General features: G+C 38.0%; 1 protein-coding gene across 1 annotated transcript in view; it reads right to left on the bottom strand.

Annotated features, from left to right (window-relative positions):
* WDR44 (WD repeat domain 44) overlaps positions 1 to 12904 on the bottom strand; it is a 97896-nt gene that overhangs the window by 3712 nt on the left and 81280 nt on the right. Inside the window, exons 15-20 of the mRNA XM_042782198.1 lie at positions 6044 to 6166; positions 2911 to 3102; positions 2618 to 2719; positions 2290 to 2405; positions 802 to 929; positions 293 to 427 (exon numbers count right to left, since the gene is read on the bottom strand). Of these exons, the coding sequence (XP_042638132.1) occupies positions 293 to 427; positions 802 to 929; positions 2290 to 2405; positions 2618 to 2719; positions 2911 to 3102; positions 6044 to 6166 (796 nt within the window). The remainder of the gene's footprint in view (positions 1 to 292; positions 428 to 801; positions 930 to 2289; positions 2406 to 2617; positions 2720 to 2910; positions 3103 to 6043; positions 6167 to 12904) is intronic.

Raw genomic sequence — 12904 nt, 5'->3', positions numbered from 1 at the left:
CCACCAGCCTCTGATTAGCAGTCAAGTGCCTTAGGCACTATGCTACCAGAGCTTCTACAAAAAGTTAGGAATTTCTAAATTTTCATTTTTAACTCTCAGGTGAATTGAAAAGAAATAACAATTGAGAGGAGTATGTTACTGAAATGTTCAGAAGTAGATATCCTGTAACCATTATGTTATAAGTAAGAAATCTTCATACTCATGAAAACCTCTTAATACCCAATACTAGGTGAGAGAAGCTACTAAATGCTGACTAGAAAAAATAAAGGACGAATAAAACAATAGTGCCTACCAGCGGGCATGGCATCCAAAACTTCAGGATCTTCATCTTTATCATTGCCTTCTGATTTTTCAGATTGCACATCCAAAGATAACATCAAACTTGGGTTTGGAGCAAAGATTGCCGATGTAACAACTGCATTATGTGCTGAGAAAAAATTTTATTTCAGCATAACTGATAAACTCAATACTAAACATCAAGACAAGAAATGCAAGTGTGTATTATATGCCAAACATCTTTTACCTAACAAAGCAGTAACTTAAGGACTTAAAAAAATACCAAAAATATTTTCTGAAAAAATACCGCATCCAAGTTCTGACATTCTACAATTTCTCAAGTTTTGCATCAGTGTATGTTCTTCCTTAGTATAGAAAAATCAAACAAGGCCAACACAAAGCAAAGTAGTTGTAATTGCTGAAGTGCCTCTCTCAAATAATGACTATAGAAATTTACTACTCCTAGTGTATCTTCATTTTAACTTTATTCACTAATAAGACATGCAAAAGTTGGTATTTACTTACCTTTAATACCTTCCCAGAAGTCATTACGATCTCTCCTGACTGAAGTAAACTTGCTTAGATCATGGTAAGTACTCCAAATGTAAACATATTTATCTTCTGAGCCACTAACAAGGTAAGTAAAATCATGGCTAAACATAGGGGACAAAAAAAGCAAAATTTTGTTTTTTAAGTTTTGCTCTATCAGTACTTCCTATTTTAAAATACCTAAAAAGAAACACTGAGGCATCTTGTTGAAAATGTAGACTCCTACTCTCACTCCAAAGACTTTGAATGCTGAGGTCTGATGTGGGGCCCAGGAGTCTGCACTTTATCAAAGTCCTAGGTATCTCTGATGCTGGTTAGCCTACACTTGGAGGAACACTGTCCTAAAGGATGAAGGAGAGTAGGAGTGTACTTTACCAACTGAATTACTGAGTAATTCAAGAAAAGGGAAGAACTGATATGGGCTGAAAGAGGGTTAAAAGGAAAAAGGGGTAGGTAACTATTTCAAAGGAGCCCTGGCAGGACAATGCTTAAGCGTGCTTGGCTGCTAACCAAAAGGTTGGTAGTTCGAACCTACCAATGGCTCTGCAGGAGCAAAGATTTAATGATGTGCTCCCATAAAGAATATAGCCTATGAAACCCTATGGGGCACTTTCACTCTGTTCTATAAGGTCACTATGAGTTGGAATCAACTCCACGGCAATGGGTTTGGTTTCTGTTTCTGGAAAGGTATAAATACAAGACACTGCTTTAGGATGTTAAAATGCTTTATTAGCGCCTGTACCTAAAAGGAACAGGAACACAGGGCAGGGTAGGTGGGGAAGTAAACCTTCTCTTAAAAGAACAATTGGGAAAGGGAGGATGAGAATGGCTGCACAACTTGAAGAATGTAATCAATGTGACCAAATTGTACCTATGGAAATTGGTGAACTGGAGTATGTTGTGTGGTGTATATTTTAAACAACAAAAAATAAAATAAACATTAAAAATGTTTATATAAAAGGGCAAAAGCAAAAAGCTAGAGTTGGGAGTCTTCTCATCCTGGCTCTGCAACTAACTGTGTGACTATAGGCAAATCACTTAATTTTCTTGGTCTTATTCATCTGCACAGTAGGGGAGATTCTAACTCTAACTGCATAGAGGTGGATAAGGAAAGGATTGTGTGATGATAAAATGAGAGGCTAGGTCCCAAAATCAAAACGTAAAGATAATAAAACATCATAAAAACAAACATAAGGCATGTTGGTTGGTTGGTATGTGCCGTCAAGTCGGACCCGACTCATAGCGACCCCTCCTTGGGTTTCCGAGGCAGTATCACTATGGAAGTAGATTGCCCCATCTTCCTTCTGAGGAGTGGCTGGTGGGTTTGAACCGCCAGCCTTCTGGTTAGCAGTCAAGTGCCTTAGGCACTACGCTACCAGAGCTCCTAACATAAGGCATAGATGAGTGAAAAAACAGGAGTATAGGAGTAAGGGAGAAACGTTCTATTCTCTTTTGAGAATTTACCTGAAACTTGCTTTGATCTGGCTGCTGCTGTTGACATAACCCTTATACTTCATGGATAGTGACAAATCTCTAAGATCATACAGTCTGATTCTGGAGTCATTTGATGTCACCAGTATCTAAAAATAAAAGGTGAAATTAAGTTTTTTAAGTCTAAATTAAGCTATAATCCAAAAAGGATGCTACACATACATGTAGAACTATACCTCAGAAACTAGAAAGCAGCAGGATTCCACAGGAAAGGGCATATATTCTTTGTCAAGATCTTAAGAACTAATTTTTAAGAGTCTACACATAGTGTAGAGAGAGGTGGTTCTGAATAGTATGGTACCTTATTTTCTCCAGGTAAAGGCTCAATTCCAGTAATTTTTCTCCCAACCCTGTTGCGCCCTCTGGTAGATCGGACATGTATTTGGGTATGGTATTTCAAATGCTAAAAAGAAATAAAAATATTAGAATTAGAAAGAACCTCAGAGATCATCAGACTCAATTCTCAGACAGACATGGCCCAATTTACAGTTAAGATAGCTAAAGCCCAGAAAGAGCAACATGTCCAAAATCATAAAAATGCTTTTTCTAAATATTTAATATATATATGTATATATATATAAAATAATTAGTTACCTCTGTATCATAGAAAATACATCTGCCATCATATGTCCCAATAACTGCATATTTGCCATTCTGACAGAAATTTGCAGCTGTGATCAATTTTGTTTGACCATCTACTTCGTTCCATAAAGCCACTTTTTTGTCAGGTATATTCCAAAGGCGGAGCTTTCCATCCAATGACCCACTTAGGAAGTACCTGTCATCCTAAGAAGATGACAAAAGAGAAAGCTTTCACTTTACCATTGAGAAAAACCCATCAGCAAATCAAAATGTAAGTCTATTGGAAATAATGTTTAAAACATGTGGACCTCATTTTAAAGTAGTATTAAAGTAGTCTTCAAGCAAACATTATATTATTTACTAAATACAGTAACAACATTTAAAAACCTCAGTATTCAGTTTGAAGAGATGAGGCTCTAATCACTTTATCATACCCTTAAACTGCCTTTTCCACGATATGGATGTTAATAGATGTGTCTGAATATCTGTTGCATGGAAGACAGGTTCTGTGGTCAAGAAAGTGAGAAATTCTGGGTTGCAGAAAATAAAATATGATTCTCAGAGCTGTTATTAAGTTAACATGCATTCTGAATCTCCAAAAGGGTGATAAAGTGGTAGTGCTTACAACATATTTAATCACAGACTTTTTTTGGGTGAGGTGGGGATATAAAGGAACATCCAGCAAGGAACATCTATCAGGAAAAAGCTTTGAGAACCATTATCCTATAATGATACATTTGCCCATATCCTCTTCTGGGATACATATAACATTTGAATAAAAGAGTAACACTAGTTAGTGGCCCAAAGGACCAGTCATTATTTGGAACTATGACAACATGTCAGCAGAAATACTTCACTATTCAAATTCTTAATTTTACCTGAAATCAGGCATTCTCAACTGGGAACAATTTGGCCCTGCAGGGACATCTGACAAAATCTGGAGACATTTTTGACTGTCATAACTGTGTGTGTGTGTGGGGGGGGGGCTTGCACTACTGCCATCCAATGAACAGTGGCCAAGGATACTGCAAAACATGCTAAAATAGACAAGACAGCCTTTTCCTCTTACTCTCAAGAATTACCTAGCACAAAATGTAAGTAGTGCCAAATGTAGAGAAACTCTACTCTACATGAAACTAGTCCCATCACTAAGCTGATCTAATTCTTGGCAATATAGGAAGTAAAGATTAAATCATTGGAATGCCAAAACAAGAAAACAAAATCTGTACTCTGTTCAGTATTATTATTCTTACCCAAACTTGAATCTTGAAAACAATATGCTAAGTGAAATAAGTCAGACACAAAAGGAAAAATACTGCATGACCATATTTATATAAAATATCTAGTACAGGCGAATGCACAGAGACCAAAGTGGTCACCAGGGGCTAGGGGAGAGGAGAATGGGGAGTGACTATTTAAGGGATACTAAGTTTCTGTTTAGAATGATGAAAACTTTTTTTTTTTAATTGTGATTTGAGTGAAAATTTAGAGAGCAAATTCACTTTCCATACAGCAGATTCACATACACTTTATCTCATGACATTGACCACAATTTGCAACAGATCCCCTCCCACTTCCTCCTGATAGTTACCTTTTCCTTGTCCATCCCTCCACGCACTCCTGTCCCCTGAGCTATCTTCCTGTGCATAAGCAGCCCTTTTTTTCTCCAATGACTGTTCTCTCCAAGGAGTGTATCTACCTCAGGTAAATGTTAAACTCATATGCCTATCTTTTGTTTGGCTGGAAGCCACAGGTGTGGGTTCAATTCCAGACCTGAAGGGCAGCTAGGGGCCATAGTCTCAGCTAGGGGCCATCAGGCTCTATCAGACCAGCAAACCTTGTCTCCCCCTCTTTTTTCCAAATGATTTTGAGTTTTGTTCCACATTGTTCTCCCTCTCTATCCAGGATCTCCTACAGAGATCCCCCCTCTGAGTGGTTGACAGTGGTAGCCGGGCACCATCTAGTTCTTCTGGTCTCATAATCATATAGGCTGCAGATCACATGGTGTACCGGTCACTAGGACTAATTCTTTTGTGCTGTTGTAAATTACCTGGTATGACTTTTCTAGCCATAAGTCTTTGTAAACTCAGTGGTGGAATGAGCAAACGAGGAGCTCCTGATTGTAAATGTTATCCACCTGGGGTATTTCTGTTGGGCATGGCACAAAGCAATGTTCTGGAAGGTTTGCTCTCTCTCAGGTGCTATGATTGGTTAGTTTGGCCACTATGCTAGGCTCAAAAGGAGGCCTCCTAGAAGCAGAGGTCTCTCTGACTGCTGGCTGAGAAGGAGACAGGTGCTGCTGGGAGAGAGATGCAAGAGACACGCATTGCTGAGTGAGACACCAAGGGACACGCACTGCTGGGAGAGAGACTGTGAGAGATTGTTGGCTGAGAGACGGCGGGCTGAGAGAGACTGAGCGCTTTTCCTGAACTTGAATTGTAGCCTAGTGCTTCCCTAATAAATCCCATAATATGTGAGTTTTGTGTGGCCACTGCAGTGAATTATTGAACCCAGCAGAAAGGTGGTGGATGCTTTGGGAAGAATGGTTGGTAAAAGGGCTGGAGGGAGGCAGCATGTTTGGCCTTGCAGGAATAGGCCTTGGGTTACTGACGGGATTCTCCTCTTGTGGGGTTAGAGGAGGTCAGGAGATGTGGCCTCCTTGCCTTTTTAGCATCTTTCCATGACTCTTTTGGTTTTCTTCATTCTTTTTTGCTCTGGATGAGGAGAGACCCATCATTGCATCTAGATGGCTGCTTGCAAGCTTTTAAGATCCCAGTCGCTACTCGCCAAAGTAGGAGGTAGAACAATGTTTTGTGTAGTATGTTTTGCCAATTGAGCTTGTCCATCTCCAGTATCTCTTATCTTTAATAGGATACTTTATTTCTTCATTTATACCCTTCGTATCTCATAAAAAATTTCAAATAACTTTTCCCTATTATATTTAGAATATAACATTCCCAGTTCTTCTAATTCAGACTAGCAAAATGTTTATTTTCTTTCGTAAGTTTTAAAGCAAAATGAAACAATAAATTAAGTTGCTTTTAACCATACGGCTGTTAATTTTTTCCCCTGTAGTCTTATTGCCCTCTAGAGAAGCCAGGTTCTCTCACCTTATATCAACCAAAATGTATACATAGTTACTTACTCTTGGATGAAAAGCTATGGCAGTGACAAAATCTATATGTTGAAAACAGCAAAGGCATTCTCTTCTAGAAATGTGCCACAACCTGACTGTTTTATCCATTGAAGAAGAAAGCAGAAAGTAGTTCTATGGAGAAAAGGATATTGATTATTTTACTACCATATGGAAAAAAAAACCTACTTACACAATAATAACAAACTTTCTAGTTATATATCCCAATAGTTTTGTTATTGTTGTATGCAGCATCAGAAAGAACAAAGATTATCCATTTCATCTGAAAGGTATTTTTTTTCTCCTAAACCGTTAATTACCATATTTCATCATTGTAAGACTTTTTCACATTACTTATTCTGAAATTACAATGACTCCTATGATCTATCAAAAGAAATTTACCAGGCACCAGGCAGAGGACTAAGTTGTGTCTTAGTTGTCATAGCCTTCATATATAGGAACTTAGCTATGGGTATAAGACATCAATTCTCTTAATTGTCACTTCAGTTCAAGTTTTTCACATTGGTAACACTGGTGAACTTTAACTCACATTTGGATTCCTAATTGTCACTTAAAGTGTCTTTAAAAGATTTTCCTATAATGCAGTATGGAAATGAAGTTATTGTGTACTTGTCACATGCTAGGCAAGGCAATCAGAGAGTAGAAACTGTCACTCAGAACAGATCATAGAATTTTTAAAGGTAGAAGAGAGTAGTGTTAACTGATTCAGGCAATATGATGGCCCATCACTCAGAACCAAACATCTATTTGTCAAAAGCTTCCAGCTGGCAGAAGCTCTTTAAATTCTAAACAATCTATTCAAAGTGGAGAACTATGAGTTTTACTGTACTAGGAAACCCAAATGAGACCCTAGTATTCTTTTGTATCCTTAAAGGTGCTAAACAAATCAAGATAATAATAATGATGACATACACTATGTACTTATGATGTGCTAAGCATTACTCTTAGTACTCTATAACAACCCTATGAGGGAGGTACACTATTATCCTCTTTTACAAAGAACACTGAGGCACAGAGAGGTTAAATAACTTGCTTGAGATTACACAGCTAATCAGTAGCAGAGCTGGGATCCAACACCATGTAGTCTGTCTGACTCTAGATCCAGGCTCTAACCACTATACTGTTCTGTAGAGTGCTTAAGTAGAACACATGTTATGAAAAGCAACAAGATGCTTTGCTATTTGCTAAAAGTAATTAAGATTCTTTAGTCTTTGAATGTAAAGAGACTAAGTGCAAACAATAATTTTGATATAACTGTACTGATAAATATATGCTGTTTTTACCTAGTTTAAGAAGTGTACATTTTATGTGATATACTTATTTATAAGTAGATAGTGTACTTTACAATTAAAAAAAATGAATTTTGAAAGATTCACAATAACTTTGGAAACATCTAACAGCAATCATTTTTACTTTCAAGATCCACTCCATTCCAGTAAAGTTTTGAGGAGTATATGCAGAGTTTGCTGTAAAAAGTCCTGTTTATTAGTTAACTGCATAAAAACTAAACCTACGGCCCTGTTTTTCATCAAAACTGACTTTATTAAATTCTTGCTCTAGTTCATTGCTTCAAGCATGTGAAAGAGATATGAAGACATCTCTAATATATTAAGTGTAGATGCTGAAGACATGTCAAGACTTGGTCTATTATACCAAGAGGTTTCATTAAATACTTATTAAATAAATGAAATTAAATACATAATTTTCATTGGCTAAGCACTGATAGTGGTAGTCAAAGGACCTGCATTCAAATCTAAATTCCACCCATAACTAGTTTTAGGATCTTGGACTGGTTAGAGAGGCCCAGTCCCCTCATCTTCAAAATAAAGTATCATCTATCCCATAGGGCTGTTATTGTAAGAACTAACAAGGTAATTCTTGTTACCTGGTACAAAAAAAGAGAACAATCAAATAGAAAACCCACTGAAACACTGACTATGCTAGACATTGAAAAGAAACAACAGTAAAAGATCTGTTCCTTCCCTCGAGAGGCTTAGAATCTTGTTGCAAGTAAGATCTAGACCTATGGATAGGAAATGGTTAAGTAAAAATGAGAGCCATTTTAAAAAAAGAACATACAGGTAAGTACTAGAGATATGCAGTGAAACAGATCAATATTTGCTTTAGGGGCCAGGGAAGACCTTATGGAGTAAATGGGATTCATTAAGTATGTGAACAGATGATACATTTTAGTTAGGTAGAGATGAGGGAGAAAAGCGCTCCATATTTCCTACTTGTTTCATTTCCTCTGGCTGGGGGTGGCGGGTAGGGCATGCGAGAATATGCCCATTCGTGTATGGCATAGGACCCTGTTGAAATAACCGTGACCTAGTCCAGTTCTTCTCAAAGTATTTGTGGTGCAGGATTTTTTTTTTTAAATTTCCAATGAGTCGTGCACCAAAATGATCATAAAATACAAGAGAAAAAAATCACTAGAAAAATGAAATGAAAATAAAAGACATAAAAAGTCCTATTTTTTCATTATACAAAATAAAAGCCTCAGTTTTTAAATATTAGATTCAACAGGCATAATATTACTCTGAAAAGCTGCCATAAAAATTTCTAAATGCTTACTTTCCTTTTCTGTACTTATTTCTTCACACACAGACTGGTATTCTGCATTTATCTGTTCAGGAGCTAGTAAGAAACAGTTCACGGACCTTAAAAGTAGGTATTACTCACTTGAGACACATAGGTCGCTGGATAGATATTAACTCACATTTATTGCTCCACCCTGATTGATTAAAACAAAAATGCCAGGACAGAAAGTATGGAAGCATTTTAAGATTTTTTAAATCTTTGCAACGCATCCAACATTTGTCATTTTTGTAATCCTGTTTGTTACTATATCGATTAGCTGTTGAGGCACAGAAATGGGCAGAGAGTAATGCTCCAAAGCCATGTGGCTTGAATTCCAACTTCCCTACTTCCTAGCTATGTGCCATTAGCCAGTTCCTTAATTTCTACTAACCTTAGTTTTTTATCCATAAGAACCATCATCTTCCTCATAAGATTATTTTGAGGGTACAAATAGAGAATACCTACATTTTGAGTTATTAGACTTTGTCTGTATCCCTAGCACCTACAACACTACTTGGTGCATAATGGTAATGGTGATGATGATGATAATGGCTTATGTATTACTTGAACATTTACTATGTTCTAGACAAGTGCTTTATATTTTTTACTAGCTCAGTAAAACTTCCTCTACAACCCTATGAGGAAGCTACTTTTATTATGTCTATTTTGCAGACGAGGCATGGTGATATTAAGTAACTTGCCCAAAGTCACACAACTTTAAGGGGCAGAATAAGTAAGATGTGAACTTTGGGAGTCTGGTTGCAGGACTTATACCCTTGACCCTTGGTTATACTGCTTCTGCAGGGGGCAACAGGAAAATGATCAACTGAAATGTTTTGAGTGAATGAAAAGTAGTTGGTATGCAGCAGGCACAGGTTCTCAATAATCACTATAACCACAGTGTGAGGTGGAGACTGTTACTTCAATACAGGGAATGTGTGATAATCTGGCTGAGGTCACATTGTAAATGAAGATACCCATTCCCATCGAGTCAATTTTGACTCATAGCAACTCTATAGGACAGGGTAGAACTGCCCCATAAGGTTTCCAAGGCTGTAAATCTTATGGAAGCCAATTGCCACATCTTTATTCTACAGCATGGTTGGTAGGTTTCAACCACTGACTTTTTGGTTTGCAGCCAAGCACTTAATCACTGTGCCATCAGGGATACTATAACTGGAGATACCAGAGTTCAAAACCAGATCTTCTCCTTCTGTCTCATGCTCTTTATCCTATTTACTGCTGCCTCCATGAAGGTGACAAGAGGAGTGGTCAGTGAGATAGGAAGAAAATAAAGAAAGTATAGTGCTCCAAAGGCTAGTGTTTTGATAAAGATCATAGCATCAAATCAACAAAAACTAGAAAAAGGTTAAATAGAAGGTTATCAATAACCAAACCAAACGTAGTGGTGTTGAGTTGGATCTGACCCATAGTGACCCTTCCTTGGGTTTCCGAGGCGGTATCACTATGGAAGTAGATTGCCCAGTCTTCCTTCTGAGGAGTGGCTGGTGGGTTTCAACTGCCAGCCTTCTGGTTAGCAGTCAAATGCCTTAGGCACTACACCATCAGAGCTCCCCAATTTCTCCTAGTTAGTGTTGGATTTCAGGGAAAAAAAATATACTGGTTTGCTTTAAGAAAGCAAAATTACTAGTATGTGCTGTGTCCCTCTTATTCCAGATGAGTATGCTGACCAGATTAAGGACAACTGACATTTCCCATTTTCTCACAAATCATTGACACAGGGTAGGGAAGAAGTACAATGACAAGATTAGGGTTCAGTTTAAAAACCAGACTACTGGTTTTTAAAGAGATCCAATGGATCTACTGACTCAGGACCACTGTACTGGGGGACACCAGACTCAACTGGCATAACAAAATATATAAAAGTCTTGTTCCTACATTAGTGAGTAGCGACTGGGTCTTAAAAGCTTTCAAGCAGCCAGCTAAGATGCAGCTAATGGTTTCCTCTCGTTGGAAGCGAAGAAGAGTGCAATAAAAGGGGGGGGGCATTTGGAAGCAATCAGCCCTAGGATATGATGGCCCTTGAGACCAGAAGAACTAGCTGGTGTCTGGCTACCAATGCCAACCACTCAGGATAGGATCAAATCTGGAGATCCTGGATAGAATGGGAGGAGAGACATGGAACAAAATCCAAAAACTCTATAATGATCAGAATTACTGGTCGGATGGAGTATGGTAAGACCTCTAATACTATGGCCCTGGGATACATTCTGGGCCTGGAATAAAACTCACTCCCAGGGGCTGGCTCTCAGCCCAAGAGTAAACAAGGTATACACACAGACCACTCAACCCAGGGTGACATACCCATACACCCTATGGAAATGCATCCTTTGGAGCAACTGACCACGGGGCACCAGAGGGGCAACATTCGCATGGAGGAAATGCAGGACACAAAGGAGTGCATAACTATGAGGGGCATGGGGGGGGGAGGGAAGAAGAGGTTACTCACTGGTCAAGGAGAGGAGGAGACTGGGTTAGGGTTGGGGATGGTAAATGGGGAGTGAAACTAAATATACACAAAATGTTGAATATAAAACAAACTCTGCTCTGTAAACTTGCACCTAACGCACAATAAAAAAAAATAAAATAAAAAAGTAGATAAAAACCAGACTACCTATAACAAAGGTGAGGCCCAAGCTTATTCCAGGGTGTTAGAAAAAGACATTATGACAGATGGGTTATGAAAAGCATCCAGAACATCTAAACAGTTACGATAGCAGCAGCGATTCATAAATGGAATGATTCAAAATCTGGAGCTCAGGGAAAGCCTGACTTTCTAAGACATACCAATGACATCTATGTGGGATATGAGGTTCTCCTGACACACTTAAAATATATGAACATCACTGGTATCCCTTATATTGTTTTCTTAACTCAGTTGACTTTTCTCAATTCAAGGCTTTTATGCGTTATTTTTTTAAAAAATAGATTTTAGATTCTGGTACCAACAGATTTTAATACAGAGAAAGTGTAAGGCACAGACCATTCAACCCAGGGTGATGCACCCACATACTCTAAGGAGATATACCCCTTGGAGCAATCAACCACAGGGCACCAGAGGGGCAACATTCATATGGAAGAAAAGCAGGACACACAGTAGTGCATAACTATGAAGGGCATGGGGGGGTTGGTTACCGGGAAGGAAGAGGAGGAGACTGGGTTAGGGTTGGGGATGGTAATTGGGGAGTGAAACCAAATGTACATGAAATGTTGAATCTAAAATAAATTCTGCTCCATAAATTTGCACCTAAAGCATAATAATAGTAATAATAATAATAATAATAAAACAAAGTGTAAGGTATTATGCAAAAATTCCAACAAGTGCTTCATGCTTCAAACATTTTACATGAAATTTAAAAAATCTCTTTACATTTTGGCAAAACTGCTAAGATATTTAAGGAGCTCTGGCAGTGCAGTGCTTAAGGCATTTGACTGCTAACAAGAAGGTTGGTGTTTCAAACCTACCAGCCATTCTGCAAAGGTATTTGATCAATGACAAGAGTTCCTTTACTTCTGAAATAATTTTGCTCTAAGGGAAAAAACCCCACAAAATGAAGATTTACCATTGATTTACAGATTATAATTTTTTTTATTGTGATTTGTGTGAAGATTTACAGAGCAAATTCACTTTCCATACAGCAGTTCACATATACTTTGTCTCATGTCATTGACCACAGTTTACCATAATGCAACAGCTCCCCTCTCACTTCCTCCCCACAGTTACCTCTTCCCAGTGTCCCTCCTTCTATACACTCTTAGCCCTGAGCTGTCTTATAGATTATAATTGTTAAACCTAAATTAATAATTTCATGAATACAGATTAGGCCCAAAGCAGGCTTGGTTAGATAGACCAGACTTCACCATCCAGTTGACATATCTACTTTGCTGAAGATAGTTACTCTTATTAATGCATTTTATTGAAATATAATTTATGTACAGTGAAATACACAAAACTAAAGTGACATGGGTCAATGCATTTTTTTTTTTTGGCAGTGTTCCCTCCCCTCCCCATCCCACTTCTGGCAACTAACAAAGAAAGTTTCTCTCCATATATAAATCTTTCCTTGACCTTCCACAACAATGAATACTGTATTTGTCCTTCTGTGACTGACTTATTTCACTCAGCATAATGTCCTCCAAGTTCATCCATATTATGCAGTGTTTTCCAGACTCTACATTATTCTTTAGTGCTGCATAGCATTCCAGTATATGTATGTACCATAGTTTGGTCATCCACTCTTCTGCTGATGG

The sequence above is a fragment of the Orycteropus afer genome, unplaced genomic scaffold (assembly GCF_000298275.1).
Source record: "Orycteropus afer afer isolate SDZICR_OR568_19922 unplaced genomic scaffold, OryAfe1.0 scaffold00259, whole genome shotgun sequence".
NCBI lineage: Eukaryota > Metazoa > Chordata > Mammalia > Tubulidentata > Orycteropodidae > Orycteropus > Orycteropus afer.
Note: the sequence above shows the minus strand (reverse complement) of the source record. Positions and strands in the feature narration are given on the sequence as shown.